Here is a 22,552-nt window from a genome sequence, read left to right as displayed (position 1 = left end):
AATGTTTATTGTTTCTTCTTTTACTTTACAGTTAACTGATGCTTTCAAGCTGAACATCTTTGGATGTCTTCGAGAAAAATGTGTATGAAATGTTATGAGGAATTTCAGATTTGATTCCATCATTTTTTGATGAGGAAGAAATAGAAAGTTTCTTGGGAAATACTTGGATTAGATTTTCTTCTGTCAGACATTTTTATTTTTACATTCTGCTAGAACTACTAAATTAATACATTCTGTGTTGTTCTTATTTCAATTTTAATAAATAACTAAAAAATCACTCAACAAAGAGTCATAGTGGAACAGTATCCCAAAGTGTAATATTCTGAGTGTTAGGACTTCAATTAACTTGGACTGTGATCTTAAATAGTGCAGCGTTTTTGTTAATTGTTATGAAAATTGGTGCGCCCATTGCAATCTAGAGATTAACGTACTTATTTAGAATCACACATTTAGAAGAAAAGTACAGAAAAATCTGTATGATCTATGCACTGATTAGAGAATGAAGATTTCATATTCTAAAAATCAAGTACATTGATCTTTTATTTAAGAAAATCAAATTTTATGATAAATGTTGACTGGGAGAGCTGATGGGTGCCCTGTTTCTTTACTCATAAAGGCAGACAACTCAAATCGACTATTTCTTTTCTATTTAACCTTTCCAAAAGTAAGAAATCATCAATGGCTGCCAAAAACAATCATTAAAATTCATAAAATTTGATTTTCTTAAATAAAAAAATAAAAAAAAACTACTTAATCAATTTATATGATTTTTGGGGATATAACGTCTTCATTCCATGACAAGTATGTACACCATAAAGATTTTTCTGATTTTTTTTTTTTTTTTTAAATAAGTGTAATTCTAAACATGCGCCAAGATTAGTAAGAGCGCCACCTATGATGACAAGGGATCTTCTACAAACTATTGATTATTGAAGAGAACATAACTCTTGGTGGAAATAGTTAACTTCAAAGGAGTTCAATTTATTACTCCACTGCAAGTGCATATAGCCAGCAAGATATATCAATCCCCTTGAGTTCAGTCGACTTTAATTTAAAATGACTCAAAGTTGTGTAACCATTATTTATCTGTACGAAAATTGAGCCCCAAAATACTTCAAATGAATACTATGTTGAAAACAGATCGAAAATTCAGTGTTTATTTCATAAAGATAGGATTATGATTAGATGGTCTTGATAAGATAAAAAATTGCTCTAATTTTGACGATTCACGTAATTTTGTGTACAAAAATGTCAGAATAATACAATTTGTAAAACATTAATTTGTAAGATGTTCCAAGTGTCTACCAAATAGAATGCTGTCAGTATGGAGAGATGGGGGAAGGACGATTTTAACTTATGCATTCTAACAATACTAATACTTTTCAAGCTTTCCATGTCACATGACACAACGAAACTTCATTTTAACTTTGATGCAAATTGCTTTTACCGATTTGGATAAGCTGATGAAAAGACCAATATTTGCACTTTGTCAAATAACATACAACAAACTTTAAAATATATGTCTCCTACACACACACACATATAGTAAACAAGAAAATGTATAATTTTAATAATTGTTTGGGATAAATAAAATGTTTCAAACAAAAAACTTGAACTTTATTCAATATATATATAAATGTATATAAATAAATATATAAATAAATAAATAAATAATATATATATATATATATATATATATATATATATTCCCCCAGTTATCTGTCAATTGATATCTGCGACAATTTTCCACTCCTTGCATCATTTTTGACGTGTCTCTTCTGAAGAGGGTCAGGCAAAAAGGCCTTTAAGAGATTTTATTTTTTCTTATTCTAAGTTTTTGTCAACCAGTTTTTCCTTAATATGTTTATTCTAATGTTAAATCCATCTTTATATATATATATATATATATATATATATATATATATATATATATATATAGTTAACTACATTTATACATAAAGTTAACGTGAAAAAAAAAGATCTGGGCGAGGGGAGAAAAAGGGCGGCTAATCTGTCTGGATAGATAAAGCTCTATCCGATTAAAAAGAGCAATTTATAAGAAAAAATAGAGAGATAATAATCAAAGTTACATTCAAATTTCATTACTTATAGTTTATATCCATAAAGTATACTCCAGTGAATTCTTACTGAGTTTCGCATAAAAGTGCTTAACAATAGAGCCCTATATTAATTCGGTATAAAACTTTTGATCAATACAATATAAAAACATTTTTGTCTACATATTTGCAGACATGTTTCAGTTTTAGCTAGAAATCAGCTGAACTTATATATATATAAGTTTCGTGGTTTAATTTTAAATTCTGAAAAAACAACATATAGAGGCATATATTCGAGTTAAGAATTTATTGCTTGAAAAAGGAAAGGGTTATATATATATATATATATATATATATATATATAAAATGAAATTTTAGTCAAGATGTTTTTGTCCTCATCCCGAGAAGACAGGTACAGATGAGAATATTATAATATTATACTCAGTCTGAAGAGCACTCTTCCGTAAAGGGAGAACTGTTTGTTGTCGTCATTGGAAGCTGTTTGACATGCTTTTTTTTAATATTGTTTCCTTTCTTTAATTTTCTAATGCAATAAATGTTGTTATTGTCATTTTATAAAGATGCAATATTTGTTTTGGTTTGTCAAATATGACGTGTGTTTGTGTGTTTGGTGACATTGTTGCACTGCAATTGTTTTTTTATGATGGCAAACTATCAAGAAAGTTGGAGTGGTTTAGGAAAAAACAACACATTGGCACTAAAATGCGGCCAAAGAAAAGGAAATTGTTTAAAAAATATAGAAAACTTGAATGCCTACTAGACACTGTCCTCGATTGTCTATTTCTTTGTAGATGGGTTTGTCAGGACAACCTAGCATGAGGATAGTTTTGACTACAAGTAAACTCTGACTAAATATTCATGGTTTTTGAGACCGAAATAAAATTCTCTCTGTATTGCCACCTTACACTGGCTTATGTGGATTGGTGCACCTTCTGTAAGTAATGTTGCCGATAGTAACAACATACAACTGGATACTCCACCAGACTAGATGAATTCTTGCCCTGGAATCCAGTAAGACCAAGAGATCAAAAGAAATATATACTATAAGTTAGTTAACTGGTCAGTAAGTGAAAAATTAATATTCCTAACTTCTTTACTAACTCAACGTTTAAAAGATAAGAGAAAAGTAATGAAATATTCGAATATCTATGTTTCTCATATAGAGATAAATATTATATATATATATATATATATATATATATATATACGCACACAGTAGAACGATAACATTGTCACCCTAAAGAAAACAACAGCACAGCTTTATTATAAAACTTTTATTGAAAAAATTCAGATAACTTGATTGTGTAGTAGAGCCGACATTTATTCAATGTAGCCGCCTTCGGCCTCAATTATCGCTTCAATACAGGTCCGGAACTGGGACCATTCCTTTTCCACAATTGCCGGCGGGAGGTTTGTAAATATTTGGTGGATGGCAGCGATCAGGCTGGCTTTGGTGTTGTAGAAACAGTAAAATGAATAATATATTAAACAGAAAATACAGAAACGATGTCAGTTGAGTGGGAACTCCGCTCAACTGAAGGACAAAGTAAAGTTATGACTGACTCTCTCTCTCTCTCTCTCCCTCTCAGACTGCTGAAAAGCAGAACCTGGTTACTAGAAGTGATGTCAGGAGTAGTCCATTGGCAAAATCTGTAAAGATACCATGTGGAAATAGCAAGCCCCACTCTCCTCAATTGTTCGCTTTGACCTGTGCATCTGCAAATGTATATAGAAAAGAATAACGGAACGCAACAAAAATGAAGATGTGTCATTTATATAAAAAAATATTTATTTTTTACGTTTATGTTCGTGCTAATATTTCGGCAACAGAATATCTTCAATCAACAGATTGAATTATTCAATTCTTTTCAAATAAATTGGAAACCAGTATTGTCATATTATTCAAATCTCAGGTTTCAGAATTTTTTTTTAGATGAGGATCGATATTTTATATACTGTTCTCATTTTAGATATCATTCTCACAACGTTTCAGCCGATGTAACCTCCTTCTTCAGGCGTGTCTAATCTAACTCAGGAATCTTTAATCTCCACACCGAAAATGTGTATGGAATTTCGAATAGAACTTTTTGTTTAATTTGTGAGGGTTTATTGCTTTCGTTAAACTATAAGATGTCTAAAGCAATTTGTACTGGTGTTTTTAGTTTCACCTATGCTGAGGATTGAATTTTCAACATACAGAGGACTATCACTTAGAACTGATTATTAGTTAGCACATTTATCCGTTGTGCCACTGGTCTCTGCATGAACGAGAGCAAGCAAGCTACACGTGTAGATTAAACAAAGGAGGATTCTATTTGAAATTCTGTGAAGATTCTAAAGTGTGACAAAATGCACCTTAAGAAGATGTGTTCAAGTTTTTTTGTTTGTCTTCCTCCTCTCCTTCTTTTGAAATGAATGACATACGATAATCTGCCTGACTCTGAAACAAAAATTGCTCATTCAAGAAAATTCATTGTCTTTTTATGCTTCAGAGGTCCATGTTTATACAGATGAGTACAAATCTTACTTTCAGTCTATGTCTATAGAAGATCAGGGATTACGTTGGCTGAAACGTGCGAATAACTTCCAAGATGAGAAATATAGTTTAGCAAATCCAAATGATATAAATCAATCCTTATCTAAAAAGATTCTGAAACATAAAATGTAAATTTGGGTCATCTTATTTTCCCAAAAATTCTTTAAAAGAAGAAACACTCTAACTTTCTTTGCTAGTTTATATTTGTTTTTTGTTTGTTTTTTTGCATCTTCAGTAATGTTTTTTTATTGTATGTGAAAGAAATATCAAGAATCCTAAAAATGAATAACAGGACATCAAACAAATTTGCTTTATCTTTTGTGTCCATTAGTGACATTTGATTTTATGCCAAACATATGTAGAAAGAAAAAAATACATCCTTAGTGAAATAAAGGTATTAAATATTTAAAAGTTTACTTATATTATCTAGACTCAAATGAGCACTGATCAAATGTTACAACTGATCCCTGTAAGACTCAAATGATAATTAATTCATCTGACGTAATGAAAACTAAAGTGAAAACTAATTCTTATGATAATTATTAACATTCAATTAATGCTTGAAGCCCCAATGGTTTATTTATTTTTGTGCAGCTGCCATTGCTCAAAGGCAGCATGCATACTGCAGATTCAACTGACATAAGTCCAGTTCAAACAGACAGAAGTATATAGAAGCTAAAAGTAATTGTAAGAGAGAAATAGTGACAGCTAAGACAGAATACACTGAAACCACCAGAAAACGCATTGAAGAACAGAAATTTTTTGGGAAATCTATCACAGTGTAGTAAATAATGGGCAGTCAACGATTCCCCCACTATCAAACAATCATGAGATTGCTTGCACGGCTACCGAGAAGGCTAACCTATTTGCCAGTCGGTTTGCCTCAAACTGCACATTGGACCCGGCACACCACTCTCTCCCTGACTTTCCTTTGCAGACAGACGCCACAGTAAATGATTTGAAAATCACCCCTTCTCAGATACATGGTATCATAAAAAACCTAGACACCTCAAAAGCATGTGGACCGGATCTCATACCGGCTGTGCTATTATAAATATGCTCCGCTGAGGTTGCTCCAGTTCTCTCCAAACTTTTCAACAAATGCCTTAACGAATCTTGGTTTCCTGACTGCTGGAAAACCGCTTCTGTGTTACCAGTTTTCAAGAATTCTGGCGAAAGAACTGACCCATTAAATTACTGCCCCATTAGCCTTCTCTCGCTTTTTGCCAAAATATTTGAGTCCTTAATTAATCAAGCTCTAGTCTATCACCTGACAGCTGCTAAACTACTGACTGATCAACAATATGGATTTAGGCAATTCTGTTTCACAGCAGATATCCTAATTGTAATCTCTGTACATATATACCATTCACTAGACAAAACAGGGGAGGGTAAAGCGGTAGCCTTCAATATATCTAAGGCTTTGACAGGGTATGGCACGATGGTCTTCTAAGGAAAATTAGATCATATGGTATCACTGGAAGAATACATTATGTAATTAAATCGTTAAGTAAGAGAAAAATCCAGGTTGTCTTCGACGGTCATACATCTAAACAAGATGATATAAATGCGGGAGTACCTCGGGTCTATCCTTGGACCTTTATTATTCCTGATATTCATAAATGATCTCCTGATAAAATTGTTTCGGAGATGGATATATTTGCTGATGACACCACTCTATAATAGGCATGAGGGGAAAACAAATGAACACATATCTAAGGAAATGGCAAATCTGTAGTGGAATGGGGACAAAAATGGATGGCCACATTCAATGCTGCCAAGACTTAGCTTGTTTCCTTCAATAATTACAAGAAACCTTCTCTACTACCAATAGCAATGGCCAAGAACACATTACCTGAAAGTACTTCCTTTAAACTCCTCGGCCTAATGTTTACAGGAAACATGAACTGGAATAGATACATTGAGAGCATTGGCAAGGCTGCTGCGAAGAAAGTGGGCTCTACTTACGCCTGAAAGTATTCTGTACCTCTATACGGCCACCATTCGCCCATGTATGGAGTATTGTTGTCACATTTGGGCTGGTGCATCTGCTACTTGTCTCTCACTCCTGGACAGGGTTGAAAAGAGAGTCGCCAACCTGATAGGTCCTGAACTGTCATCTAGGCTTCAGACGACGAAATGTTGCATCCTTCTGCCTGTTCTACAAGTACCTTAATAGTAAATGCTCTGACAAACTACAAGCACTCGATGTGAATATCCCCGACAAAACCCGACAAGCAGCTAAATCCCACCCCTTCACGGTAGAGATCCCTAAGTCTTCTACTCCAATAGTTTCTTCCCCAGAACTGCTAGACTTTGGAACTCCCTTCCGGTATTCTGCTTCCCCAACTGTACTGACATGCAGAAGTTCAAGTGTAATGTGAACAGACATCTTACTACTCATCTCCCTTCATAATACCCCTGCAACTTATGTCCCCGATAGTAGCCCCCCTACTTCCAAATGGCACTGTGCCTTGTTTGGGGTGAAAATTGAATAAAAAAAAATTAAAATTAAAAAAAGACTCAAATGAATATTGAGCACAATTACATTTCAGTCTGTAAAACAAACTGAAAACTGTATATGATGATGATGATGATTATTATCATAATGATCAAATACGAAATGATCACTTATAACACGATAAAAACATAAATGAGAATTAATCTTAATATTATAAATATATTAAATGGCAAATGCAAGATCAAGACTCAAATGGGAATTGATCTTTGAATTTTGATTATGCTATAAGTGATTGTTTGGTATTTGATCTTTATGATGTTGATCATCATCATACTCAGTTTGTTTTACATACTGAAATGTAATTGTGCTCAATATTTGAGTCCTAAAGTTCAAGCATTAATTGAATGTTAATTATTATCATACGAATTAGTTTTCACTTTTGTTTTCTAAAGTTTCGAGAATTGATCTCAATATCATTATAAATATATGAAATAACAAATGAACACAATTGCACAATCAAGACTCAAATGAGAATCCAAATATAAAATGACAATTTATTTCTATGATTAAGATTGCTTTTCAAAAGAGAAAATGATGAATCATTTTTTTTTTTTTACATTTCATAAATTATTAAGAGTTAATGTTTTTACTGGGGATTATGAAAATGGTAAATGGTGTCCATATAAACTCATTTCAATAATGTGGATAATGAAAACTTGTAAAAGTCAAAGAAAAATTAACTTGTCCTGTTCTTCATGTTTTGGCAATTGAAATGGTTCTGCTTTATAATGTTGTTACTGTTTATTGTTTACTTTAAATGATAATAGCCACAGGGTAGAAAAATTAATAGTCACCTCATTAATATTCTCAATCTAAATTTGAATGATCCTCTTCTAAATGGATATTCAGAGCTTAAGTTGCACTAGTAAGCGATTTGAATAACAATTATTGTACTCATCAGATTGGCCAATAAGAATTGGTGAAAATAGTTTTGGGACATTTTTGTAAATATTATGTTTCTGAAATTTTGAGATGATGATTGTTTATTCGTATCATTTGGATTCTTCAGACTACCGTTCTCATTTTGAATGTCATTTTCACAACGTTTCCGTCAAACTTCTTTGGACGTATCTTGTTGAATTCATGAATTTGCATGGAATTTCGAATGGAACCATTATCTAATCTGCATTCACTCAACCATATCTGGGTAGATGTCCTAAGTAATTTGAAATTGTATTTTGAGTGTTGTACGAACTGAGGATCGAACTATCATCCTCCAGAAGAATAACTCTACAATTGAATTTTACAAAGTACTTTATCCACTATGCCACAGGATCTTGTGGAAAGATTCCCAAGTTCGACAATATACACCTGAAGAAGGCCGGTGATTACATTGACCGAAACATTGTGAAAATGACACTCAAAATGAGAACAGTAATACAAAGAATTCAAATGATACACACAAATGTGTTAAGCTCCAGTTATTAGCTTGATGCAACACTAGTCATAGATCAAAGAGAGGGAGGGTGAAGGGTCTTCATGATCCTTATGTTTCATACTTTTTCATTTAACATGTCTCTTCCACATCATGTGGGTTCTATGTTGGCCCTGGCGGCACAAAGTGATTTTCTCTATTTACGTAGGTTTTGTTCCGCATCTTTCTCGGCTTTTTCTTGTTTGCACGCATTTGAGATGCCTGTACATCTGTTTATCTAACAAAAGCTTCGTTCACATTGTCCATTCCATTGTAGGTGGTTGCGGTGCAGAGTTGATTCAAGTCTAAGCCTCAAAAGCACTAAATCAGAACTCTGTAGTGATGCTGGAAATTCAATATGTCTAATTAACATAAGTGTAGAAAAGATTATACAGGGTTACCCCAAAAAAAAAAAACGGGTCCCAACTCTAATTAGGCCCCGTTTCTTAGTGTTTTGTCCGAACGAAATGAAACTTTGGTCATAACTAGTTTATTATATTCAAAACATCACATCAAAACACTAGGGTCTTTGGCCTTTTTTTCTCCTTTGAATGTAATATGCTCAGAAAAACAACTGAATTTCCTGGGGTTTTTTTTAGGTCACCCTGTGTATATGTATATATATATATATATATATATATATATATATATATATTCAAGGTTATGAAGGTTCTTGAAGCATAAAAACGATGATGTTTTTTTTATATTTCAAGCGGTTCCCTGCTTTTGATCACAAAAAGTAGTGAAATAAAAATGAAAGAATGATCTTTCAATTTTATTTCCCTACTTTTTTGTAATCAAGAGCAGAAGACTGCTTGAAATATAAAAAATATCGTTTTTATGCTTCAAAAACCCTCATAACCTTGAAATTACTATTCTAGAAGCATACATGAACATCTTAACATATATATATATATATATATATATATAGTTATGTCTCGGAAGTAGAGTGAAAAGCACATCTTATTTTTCTTTTATTAATATTATTTTTTTTCCTTGTACACATGTTTGTGAATTATTCCATGGATTTCTGCCTTTGGATTATTATGGACCATCGTCTTCCAATTACGGGATTTCCTTGGATTTTACTTGTACAAATGGAAATTCTTTTAACTTTCTTGAAGTTTTACATTTGGATTTTACCGTCACTGGATTTTTTTATCTTCCATCAGACTATCCATTCATGTGTAATCACCTTTTTCTTTACCATATTCTCTCTGCTTAACTTATTTTGTTTTCAAGTAAGATCTTTGACTTACTTGTTGTTTCATCAAATACTTCTGCATGCAAAATCCGATCCCGCATTTTGCTAATTCCTACCCTCTGATGAGAAGGAGAGTATTTCTTCAAAACTCTGCGGATTAAGGACTATCCATTTATTTAGTGTTTCCTTTTCAGATTAAATATGTTTTAACTCATTTCAAAGTGTTTTTTTAACATATTTTATTAACTGTTTGCTCATATAAGCTCTATTTCCTATTTGGTTTTATCGAGCTTTTATATCTGGCTGAGATAATTTTATAAATATTAATTCTTTAATATTTATAATTTACTTTAATTTTACCATCTTTGATCATTTTGATAAATTCAATTGTAATTTTCATTTTATATATAAACTCTCTCCAAAAAGAACAGAAAGAAGCTCGACTAGACACTATTTTTTTACTTGGGGATCACGGCTTATCAAAGCCTGCAGGCCACTCAAGGATAAAGGTTAATAAGTGTTAGGTAGATGGTGAGACAACACCATGATGATCAGTAATGGGTGGAACTTGGGTAAAGATTAATTATTTAAGAGAATAGCTCAACAAGAACTTATTTACATTAGACTTGAAAACTACCATGTTGTAGTCAGCTGAGAAGCAGCCTCATGGTATTGTGTTCCACAGAAGGGCAGATCTAGAAAACATTTCACCAGAATGGCGTCACTAATAGGATTTTAATTGTCTGTCACAAATTCTGACTAAGTCAATACATAGTTATGATGTTTTTCTGCCAGTTTTTCTATTGGATTATTTGTGTGCATGAAAGGGTTATAAAAAAATGTCACATTTCTTTTATAGCAATGCGACCGTGAAGAACCGATAAATTTTTTTTCAATTAGGAACACAGAAAAAAATGGTTATTTTTTCTGAAATTCTATGATTCATAAATATTAAGCTGGTATTGTTTTAATCTTTATAGAAAGTTAAGTATATATATATAAGAACGACTCCTAAACTAATCAACTGGTGATCATGAATTTTGAAACACGGCTTCCAAGCATAAGGTTAGATAATGTAGGTTATATATAGTTTAATTTAACCTTATGCAAAGTAGACATAGAGGGAGGTTGGAACAAACTGTTCACAGAAATTCAGATATCACCATTTTCATTCGTAAAATTTTAACAATAGATATTCGAGATCGATTACTATTCTCCAAATTATAATTTCTTTTGGGTAATTTAAAGTGTTGTGGGCGGCATTATATGTCCATAATCTTTCATTTGAAAGTTCAAATATTTCAGATATGAATTAAATTTTTGTTCATAGTCATTAGACACCAATGAATTCAAATTCTTTAAATTTTTATTTCTTCTTAAGACCCTTAAGCTAAAGCCTTAAATTTGAGACATTTTCTAGGAACTAAATATAAACTCGATTTGGATGAAAATTGAAATTAAAAATCTAGACATAATAATAGATATCATTATATCTTGATTTTAATTTTTGCAACATATATAAGCAGGCATAAAAGTGAAGCAAAACCTGTTCTGCCTAGGGAATTCATTTTACACTTCCTGGGACAGGTAGCTTTTTTTTTTTTAGTTCTTTTTATAAATGTGTGCATTCAATTTTCGAAGCCGTTTTTAATTTCTACAGAAATCAAACCTCATCTAATAACTTTTTTAGTGGATTTCATTAAAATAAACACATGGCCAATTTTTATAATAACCGAATAAATACAATTAAACATTTTTTTCTCTTTCAAAAAAAGTGTTTTCTACCCTGTTGCAATCTAGCTTCATTAGCCAAAAATGTTTTTTTTTTTTCTCACGGAACAAAAATCTCACAAAGTTTTCATGTCTGCTTCATGCAATTTGAAAAAAGAAAATATTTGTAAATATTTTATCTGCTTTGTATTTTTTAAATTTCTTCTCTTGATTCTTGAAATTGTTGTCTTGCATGCGAAATGCTCATGACAAAACTGACCACAAAGTCATAATGAATATTCTACCGTTACAGGCTGATTATAATGATAGAAATATGTGGGAGGGGTAAGTAAAAACTCAAATCTGGAAAGTTATAGTCTATACATATTAGAATATCATTAAATTCATTTATATAAACATTGTAAGGAGACTATGCAGATCATTCAATGTTTCAACGTGTCCAAGACTCGTCAGGATTCCAAATCTGGAGTTTGGAGTCCTGATGAGACATGGAAATCTTGAAGTGTTGATCGATCCACATAAACTCCTTTGATATAATTTTATTTTGAAAAAAAAAAAAAATAATGGCTTTAAGTTCATGTTAACAATATATTTGAACTTAATAAAAAAATGTTATATATATATATATATATATATATATATATATATATATATATATATAAAAGAGAGAGTGAGATTTTTTAAGCTGATAACTTTCTTTTTCATATTCTAAAACTTATCATTTTCCATAATCTGATGATCGTTAACTTTAAAATCTTTTAAAAAAAAAAAAAAAAAAAAAGCATAAAAATATTTTTCACATTCCAATCTCTGAGGCTATCTATCTCTCTGCCACAGACACTTACACTTGCCATATATTCGTTTCTATTTTATTTTATATACCTGTTACAACTTCCGTGGCAATAATAAGAATGTTGGATTGAAATAAAATATAATTTGAGTCTAGGGTTAGAATTGTGTGACCCACAGAACAGTTTTATATAACCATACTCATAAGTCAAAACATATACATATATAGATATTGAAATATTTATAATAAAAATCATATATTTATATAAAATTTTAAAAAATGACAGATTAGAGTCATATCATACTGTGATTTAATTTCAACTTCAGAGCAAAAAAAATTTGTACATGTTTCTGAAAAAATATTCCCAGAAAGAGTGATTATGTGACACTAGATTGACTTAAATTCAATGATTGGAAATACCAGTTAAGTTTAATTTGAAATTTATAAAAATTAATTTGAAACATCTTAAATTCCTTTATTTTTGAAGCCTATGTTTTTATTAAATAGGATTGATCTCGGTGTGGCTGTCTCCCGTTATCAATCATGTATTGAAATAACTGCTTTTGGTTTTGGAAAATTTGTTTTGAAAAATGAAGAAAAATGCCAGACAAAAATTTATTTTGGTATTTTTTAAAAATTTAATTTGGGAAAATTTTTGGTGTTTATTGGGGATTTGATCTTTATCCAAGGGAGATAACTAGCATTCACTAAGGAAATATTTTGTTGCAGATAATTTAGAACGCTGAAATTATCAGTGAACATAAAAAAATAATTTCTTAAAACTTCTATTTTGTCAGGACGAAACTGTAAATTTTCTCTAATTAGGAAATATATTTTTTAATTAAGAATTCTCCGTCACTGAGGACCAAACAAATACAACACTTCTTTTTGCAAAAGAGGCAAAAAGTAAAAATACTGCACTTTTTTTAACTGCAAAATATTTCATTTTGATTAAGTATTTTTCATATTATAAAAAAATACACTTAAAAAATTTCTGTATTTTAATTTTCTTTATTAAATACAGAAAAAAAAAACGTTCACCATAAACGAACAGATGTAACACTTTTGTTGCAAAAAAAGACTTAACATTTTTAATTACAAAATATTTCGACGCTTATGCACTTATGTTACCGTGCTATTATTTGTGTGTGTGTGTGTTTTCAAGTTAAATTCAAGTTTTACGATATTTTTTTTATTGTCAAATTTAGAATTTATACAAATTGTACAGAATAAAAACATCCTCCCTCCTTCCCCATGTTAAGAATGGCTTTCCAAATATTATTTCAGCAAACACAAGTGCTTAAGTACCAATATTTCATTTTAATGAAGTATTTTACATATTACAAAAATAAAATTTAAGAATTTTCTTTATTTTTAATTTTCTTTGTTAAATACAGAAAACTCGTTTATCATGAACAAGGTTTATATTTTGAAATATGTAAACAATTTTAATTTGCTAATCGAAAAACAACTTTATCATTGACTATTCAAAAGATGAGCGTTATAATTCATATAAAAAAATCTTCCTTTTCAGCATCCTGACAAAATTAATTTGCTAGTATATATTCGATTTCTGGAAAATAATGAAGTTTTTTCGTATCAAAAATAAGAATTTGTTTCCTTGTTCATTTCAGCGTCCTTAATCGTTTTAAATTATTTGCAAAAAAATAACATTATTTCTTTAGTAAATACTAGTTATCTCCCTTAGATTAGGATCAAATTACGAATAAGTGCCAAGTTTGGCGTCCTTGATTTTTGAAAGTTTGTTCAGTTTTTGGGGTTTTTTTTTTATTTTTTTTTATTTTTACCTTTTTCTTTCTTCTATGTGGAAGTGTGCATTCATTTTTTGTTTTTTTCTTCTTCAAACATTCGATTTTAAGTTTTCTGAGAATCAAGTTTTGGTCTGTATCACCTTCATTCTGATATTGGCATTCAATAACAGTATGATAAAACTAATCTGTAATTTTATTCATCGCTCTCGCCGCTCTGTTAGAAATTTTATAAATAATTATTTTAAGTTTAGAATATTCAGCTTCATTTTGCTTTGTAAATTAATTCTCATGAGAATCGATTTGAATTATATAAGAGAATTGTTTTTTTATATTAACACACATATTCCATATGTTCATAATGACAAATACATGATCGTTAATTCACAAATTAACTATCATCTTCAGGATTCATGTGATACTACGGAACAGTTTATCTGTGGATGATTATAACCCTAACCTTCTTACGCCTTCATCAGTGGAGCATTCATTAATGATGTTGCCAACTAATACTAATAGAGTGATACAACACTCTTTGTTACTAAAAAAAAAAAAAAACGAAATATAGTTATATATATATATATATATATATACATGCACAACATAATCACACTGACACATTGATTCCCTTTAGATCACTGAAGTTAAGCATCGTTGTGCCTAGTCAGTACTAAAAAGTGGGTGTCCATTTGGGAATACCAGGTGCTGTATGTGCTCTTCATTCATCACATCATTGTTTCTAGTCTTCCTGGACTTCTCTTTGCTCTACAGAGGCCATCCATCTATATTCATATATATATATATATATATATATATATATCTCAGGTTGACAAGAAAGTTCTTGCGGTTTTTAACTTAAATTTAGATGAACATATCTGTTCAAACAAAAATTTATTCATCAAAATAAACATCAGAATCAACAAACTTTTGCCAATGCAAAACAAGTGTATTTATGCCAGAATGCAAAAGTCTTGCATTCTGGTGGCGATCTACATACTGTTTCATTGTATTCAGTTCACCTAAACTAGCACCCAGCCATAATCAAATCTACAACCATCTAGTTGATAATTAGTAATTCTAACCATTTAACTATGAGGCAGGCGCTGATGGAAATTTATATTTCATTGCAAACGTTGCCAATCACAAGACAGTACTCCAATTTTTTTTACTTACAAACTGTTTAGCAATCCGAGAAAGGAGGCTGATATAATCATCCACAGACTAACTGTTTTGTACTATCACAGCTCTCCAATGTGTATAGACTAGCACCTGCCCCAAGTCAGGTTCTAACCTCTGACCATCTAGTTGATAGTTGACTGGGTAGAATCTCAACTATGAGGCAAACGTTGTTTGAAAGTGATATCCTAATGCTTTATACATTGTCAGCAAATAAACAGTACTCCATCTTATATAGAGATTTGTTTATATCGGATTTATTATTTATGGTCTCAGAGAGATGGGTAGCCAAAGAAGGCTGGAGTTAATATCATAAAAGGTCTGATTCAATATCTTTAATGTAATTGTAAGTAAATTGTTCCTTAGTAATATATAAATCAAGTCTGTATTTTTGTGCCAAATTTTTTTGAAAATAAATTATAAGATGACAACTAAAACTACTGACCAAAGTTATCTTCCTCTCAATGTTTTTTTTTTTTAACCCTGCATTAGTTTTTTTTTTTTTTTTTTGTAATATAATTTTATCATTTTGAAAGTTAAATACCCATCACGCCAATACTATTTTGGAAAGAGGAAACCAAACAGACTGCATAACTTATAGTTTAGACCAGGGCTTGACAAACTTTTGAAGCACGAGGGCCCAAAAGCTATGCTGATTATATGACGGGGGCCAAATAGCTTTGGCAACATTGTTATGGAAGACAATAATCTTATTAAATATGTAAATAATTTTCTGTGTATTTTAAGAAACAAATATTAAATATAATATTTAAACCATATCACTTATTTTACTGAAATAAAACAAACAAAAAAAGATTGCAAACATATTTTATTGTACCCTGAGTAAGGCGGTGGATGAAAGTTCACTTGCAGACCAGAATTGGTTGGCAGAACCTGGTTTAGATTGTAGTTGGTTATAAACGCAACCATAAAAAGAAAGATATTTTTTCAATTAAACTTGGCAGCATGGTCTTACCTCTTATTGCGTTGGTGTTTTGTTCATTTCTTTCAGACATGGTAATATAACTATATTGTTTTCTGAAAGTGATAAAACTCAACGAATACTTATTTGTTTAAAATTTGTTTAAAACTTAATTATGATATAAACTTTACAGAACTTTTGCTAATAATTTATCTGGAAATGAGCGTGAATGTTCTAAATTATTTATAAATGTGAATTTATCTGGAAACTCTTTGTTACCTTGATTTATTTAAACATTTCAATTTATTTGTTTTAAAAAAAAAAATGCCCATTAAAACAATTTATTGAGTTCAATAAATATATCTATAATTAATGCTTCCATTGTGTTACTGTGTTTGGTTTGATTTTCCAAAAACTTTCTAAAAAATTCCATTAATTTCGAGAGTATCTCCACTTGTCTCAAATCGAACTCTTCCAAAAATGAAAACCAAAAAGCTAAAATGCAGAAGTGGCAAATGTTATAGTCTAAGATATTAGGTTTAGCACCTGGATTCGATTAAATTTACACCTTTCCACTATCGAATGAAAAAAGTTGAACTTAAAAAAAGATCAATTCTAAAGTTCTAAAAAGCTGAATTAAATTAAAAATTTTATTACACACATTTTTACCTCAAATTAAAAATATCTGAGCTCCAAATTAAGAAAACTTAACTTCAAATTAAAATTGACAAGAATAGATCATCTTAATGGGTGGGCATTCATGCACATTTGTCAAAGAAATTGCGATTTCAGATTTGAACATGACAGACATACTGATGGATAGAGTTTTTTATTGAGACTTGTAGACATTAAATAGGCGCATCCACTTAATCTGTGAGTATAACAATGAAAACTTCAAACTGAAGTGTGACAAACTCAATTAACTGCAAAGACAAAGATTTAACTTTAAAAACTGAAATTTCAAATATAAATAGAAAATACTAATTTGGAATTCACACTGTATCATTTTCTAATTCAGCTTTCTTTAATTTACTGTTAGATTTTTTTCTAAAGTTGAGATTTTCTTTAACCAAAAGTTTAACTCTTTTATAAATATAAAAGGTCTAATCGAATATCATGTGTAAATGCATTAAAAACCAACTTTTTTTGATGAAAGGAAGATAACATTGGCATTTAGTTTCATTCTTATTTTATACAAGCTGGCTTTGGTTTATTTTCTATTTGTAAAATCAAAAGTGCACAGACTTGAGGAATATCCTGATATTAAAGGTTAGTTATATCCATTTCTTCATCATTCTATCCAGAAAATTACCAAAGCAAGAAATGTCAGAATCATGGTTTCACTTTCTTTTAAGGTAATTTCTTTCCAAGATTTCATTCTTAGTACACACATAGTAAATTTGTATAGTTTTCATTTAATCTTTTCTATAAAATTTTGTGCTTAATTAAAAAAAACAAAAATACAGAAAAATCTTCATGGTGTACGTACTCGTCATGAAACAAAGATGTCATATTCCAAAAATCATGTAAATTGATCAAGTAGTTTTGTTTTTTGTTTTTTTAACTAAGAAAATAAAAATTTAGTGATTAAATAGTTTTAAATATTTTGAAGACAAACAAAATTTCGATAGCTGAATTGAATTGTCGCCCTTGAATTTTAAAACAAAATGATGGCTCCTAGATCTTGTCTCGCTTCTTCATAAAGTTTGATTTTCTTTAAAAAAAATATACTTGATCAATTTATGCGATTTTTGGAATATGACATTTTCGTTCTGTGATGAGTACATAGATCGTAAAGATTTTTCTGTAATTTTGTTGTTTTTAATAAAGTGTAATTCTAAATAAGCACCCAAAAATTGAAATTGTTTTGTGATGATAGAAGATAAATGTTGACTAAAGATTAAACTACTAAGAAAACAAAAAAAACTATTTCAGTGTCTGTTTTTTAGCGAAACTATAAAGAATCCAAAAAAAGAAATCACGTTTCTCATCTTAATATTGTGCATGAATTTTGAATAGAATGCATTGGCATCGATAATCATTTACATACAAAGTCTCTTTCATAACCTTTCATTTCCACTTTTTGCATAAAATTTAATGGCGTCATTAAGTCTGCTTCTGAATGTGAGAATAAGAAACTTCTCATGTAGCAAATTTTAATGGCGTCAAACACATAAAAACTTGAATGAATATATTTTTTAATTTTTTTTAATTTTCTTGTTTTTGTAATTTGACATGATCCAAAGAATGATCACTCGGTAGCAATTTGCTGCTGCAATAAAAAGAATGCGTAGAGCCATAGACATTAGAACAGACTCCATGATAGTGATTGCCTTGTGTTGTATGTTGTACTCTTTAAAAAGACTAGTTTGTTATTAGATGGACCTGAGAATGTAATCGTTTTCCCATCACCCAGATCTTTCTTTGTATTTCTCTCGAATTAAATGTACATAGCTAAGAATATACATGTATGATTACTAAATTTCATTTTTAGGACCAGGCATATTTTCAGCACACAAAATAAGCTGGTGACCGAAACGGAACAGGTTTAGTATTACAGTGTCTGACATCGTTCGACCCCGACCCCTCCCACACACACACACATACACGTTTCCAAATCTGAACACAGATTTCCTAATTGGCTGCTTTGTCCTTAAGAAAATCCAACATTATTTGTAAACCAGCCTTGTATCACGGTTTTTAAAGGGCCTTTTTGCTTACCTATTTGGAGTCAAGGGTATTTAAGGTGATACTTATGCAGAAAACGATTTGGGCTTTTTTTTTGTGAATGCTGACTCAGAATATTCCGGTAGTTTACATAAACCGCCAAAATATGGTGAATACCCTCAGCCAATGTTGCAGACAAGTTAATAAGTTGAACGAAGTGGACAGCGCAACTGTTCGAATTTTACAACTAGGGTGTGTCACTTCAAAACACTGTTACTGATTGGAAAAATTTCTTACAAGACATTTGCAAAACAGAAAAAACGTGAACAAAAAATATTTTTGTCAGAAAACTCCCTAAAACATTCTTACGAAAAGCTAATAACAAAAAAAATAGTAAAAACAGCAAAAAAATAACAAAATAGCAAAAAAAAAATAGCAAAAAATAGCAATCAAAAATAGCAAAAAAAGCAATAAAAATTCGCAAAGAAAAACTTAAAAGAAGCAAAAAAAATTTTTAAATGCCAAAAAACAGCAAAAAAAATAAAAAATAGCAATAAAAAATAGGAAAAATTAGCAATAAAAATAACAAAAAAGATGTTTTCATTTGTTGCTACACATTTTACAAAATAAAAAATATTGATTCATAAAACTTACTGTAGGTTTATTTTTTGTTTTGGTTTCCATTTTCCTGTGAACAAACATTTCCCTATTAGACATGATCCCAAATAGTAGCCCCTTATGTTCCAAGTGCCAGTATGCCTTGTTTCGGGTTAAAAAGCATACAAAAAAAAAAAACTATCTTACTTGAACCCTTCATTATATAAGAATCATTGTACACAAGTTGCTATTTTAAAAGGGAAAGATTGTGGATTCATAGACTGACTTGTCTTGAAGTCATTCTATCCTCCTCTACATTTTTGCTATTATACAAAATCCAAAACAATTTATAAAGTCAGTTTGAACAGATATGAATAGATTTGAAAAAAAATGATTTTTTTTTTTAAAGCACATCAGATATAGTGGCATGCTAAATCTATTCCTTTCATCTGCCAGTGTCGTTCGAGTGCCGAATATATACTATGTCCTTTTTTTTGTATTTGAAAATGGTTTCATTCTTTTGTATTTACAGTTTTTAACAAAAGTTTCAGGCTGCTACACTTTGAAGGTATTTTCGACTTTTAAAAGGTATTGCATCATAAGTTTTGCTATGATTGAAGTCATTGCAGTGGCATCAAGAATCTTTTGTATTTATGAAGTTGTTGTTTCTTTTCAGAGATAAACTTTGGAGGCAAAAAAAAAAAAAGGAGATAAAAAATATAATATAGAATGGAAAGGTGGGATTTCATGTTATCTTCAAATTGTTTGTCAAACTTGTTTCCTTCACTAATTACAAGAACCCTTCCTTACCGCCAATAGCAATGGCCAATGACTATCTGAAAGTACATCTTTTAAACTCCTTGGCCTAACGTTCACAAGAAATATGAGTTGGAACAATTACATTGAGAACATTGCCAGGGCCGCTGCAAAGAAGGTGGGTTCTCTCTACCGTGCTAGAAAGCTACTAACGCCTAAAAGTATCCTATACCTCTATAAGGCCACCATTCGCCCATGTATGGAGTATTGTTGTCATATTTGGGCTGGTGCATCTGCCACTAGTCTCTCGCTCCTAGACAAGGTTCAAAAGACAGTCGCCAATCTGATAGGTCCTGAACTGTCAGCTAAACTTCAGCCTCTGTCCCATCGACGAAATGTTGCATCTCTTTGCCTGTTCTACAAGTACTTTAACGGAGAATGCTCTGACGAACTGCAAGCATTTGTACCCCCACGACGTAAATACCCCCGACAAACCCGACAAGCAGCTAAATCCCACCCCTTCACAGTAGAGATCCCTAGATGTAAGAGAGCCTTCTACTCTAGTAGTTTCTCCCTCAGAACAGCTAGACTTTGGAATTCTCTTCCGGGTCCCTGCTTCCCCGACTGCACTGACATGCAGAAGTTCAAGTGCAACGTGAACCAACATCTTGCTGCCCAACTTCCTGCACAGTATCCCTGATGCTTATGTCCCCGATAGTAGCCCCCTACAACAAAGTGGCAATCTGCCTTGTTTGGGGTGAAAATGTAATAAAAAATAAATTTTTAAAAATTTACAAGGTGACATTGAAGAAGGAAAGAATTGAACTGTCAATGTGGCTGTACCTATATTTCAATACAATTACCAATTCTTTTAAAACCACTAAATACGTTTTGTATTATAGTAAAAATGTAAAATATGTGCCTATATTTTCTAAAACATAAGAATGCACTTGTGGAGGAGAGGGCAGTCTGTAAATTTACTAGTCATTTAAAATCTAAATATTTATCATTAATACCAGCAATGGTAAATTAAGTTAAAAGAAATAAAAAAATTAAAAGAATCGTTGTTGGCATCAGAAAATAAGTACAATTTTTAAAAATTTTAATTCCAATTAATCGTCCCAACATTAATAATTAATCTCCACTAATATCTGTTAATATGGAATGGAATATGGAAACGGTATTAACCCTATGCGGACTTAACCAGCTTCCTTCAAAGGAGGAAGTTCCATGGGAATATGAAATTCACAAGTTAGGGGAGATGACGGCGTTAGGTTTTTGCAACTCTTGCAGGAAGGTGTTGATGTCCTTCTCCATACAGCGCCTGGAATTCCCAAATTGATCACCCATTTGTTACTGACCGTGTTCAATGTTGCTTAAGTTCGGTGATCTAATGAGAACCAGTGTGTCAAGGTGATTGTGCCGCATATAAATATCTGTTAAGTAATGTTTTTACTCAAGAAAATGGCAGAAATCATGACTTTAGTACAAAATAATTTGTCTGAAAGTAATGCCCAACAAATCTGGAATAAAATTACCGTTAAATGGCACCATTTTTTTTGTGTGATTCTAAAGTTTGCTTATCTTTTGCAGGAAGAAGGAAATGTAAATGCTCATGGTCATATTGGACATAACTTACCCTTCGTTATGGCAGCGACACTGTTCTTCTCATGGGTGATGGTATCTTCCTAACGCACACACATAAAACGAAGACCGAAAAATTCTTTAAACACTGACGCCATCAAGATATCCTGTTGAGCTGCAGATGCCTTTCTACTTAACTAATCATTTTGGCTGCCCTCTCGACTAATTCACGCAGACAATGATAAAAAAGAACGATTCTTAATCAAAAACAAACAATCAAGAAGAAATGAAAATAACAAAAAAGAAAAAAATGAAAAGAAAAAGAAGTTGAAAAGTCAAAATAAAATTATTTGATGTAAAAACATCAAAATAATGATATCTCTTTTTCTTATTGATGGCTGGTAAAAAAAAAAAAAAAGAAAAAAAAAGAAGAATTTAACAGAAGTCAGCAAGTCCACTTCTCATAAAAAAATATGGATTTTAATAAGTTTAAATAAGACCAGAAGCAAATGCTGATTCTTTTAATATCAAAACTTAAATCCAACCAGGTGATTCAATTCTTATTTGAAGCATTGGTTTTGCCTGGTTCATTCACAATTGTTCTTCTTGACTGAGCTGAGGGAAAAAAAATGAAGGAAACAAATGATCAGAAGAAAAAAAAAAAAATAAATGAAGAATAAATTGAACAGAAGATTAAAAAAAAAAAAAAGATAAACGGGTTTTATTAAGATATCCCAATGCCAAAAAGAAGGGAATTTAAAACCAAACAAGAACAAAAACAAAAACAAAATGGCTGACAAAAACAGT

The 22,552-nt window shown here is 31.0% G+C and overlaps 1 protein-coding gene across 1 annotated transcript in view; it reads left to right on the top strand.

Annotated features, from left to right (window-relative positions):
• The window catches only part of LOC145243906 (voltage-dependent calcium channel subunit alpha-2/delta-3-like), a 1,923,318-nt gene extending 1,901,142 nt beyond the window's left edge, over positions 1-22,176 (top strand). The window contains exon 36 of the mRNA XM_080107017.1: positions 21,755-22,176. Coding sequence (XP_079963143.1) covers positions 21,755-21,853 — 99 coding nt within the window. The 3' untranslated portion in view covers positions 21,854-22,176. The remainder of the gene's footprint in view (positions 1-21,754) is intronic.
• Positions 22,177-22,552: the final 376 nt, after the last annotated feature.

Source organism: Euprymna scolopes, chromosome 22 (assembly GCF_053919585.1).
Source record: "Euprymna scolopes isolate OS-2025 chromosome 22, ASM5391958v1, whole genome shotgun sequence".
NCBI classification, from domain to species: domain Eukaryota; kingdom Metazoa; phylum Mollusca; class Cephalopoda; order Sepiida; family Sepiolidae; genus Euprymna; species Euprymna scolopes.
The sequence above is the reverse complement of the archived record's forward strand: the minus strand, read 5'-3'. Positions and strand labels throughout refer to the sequence as shown.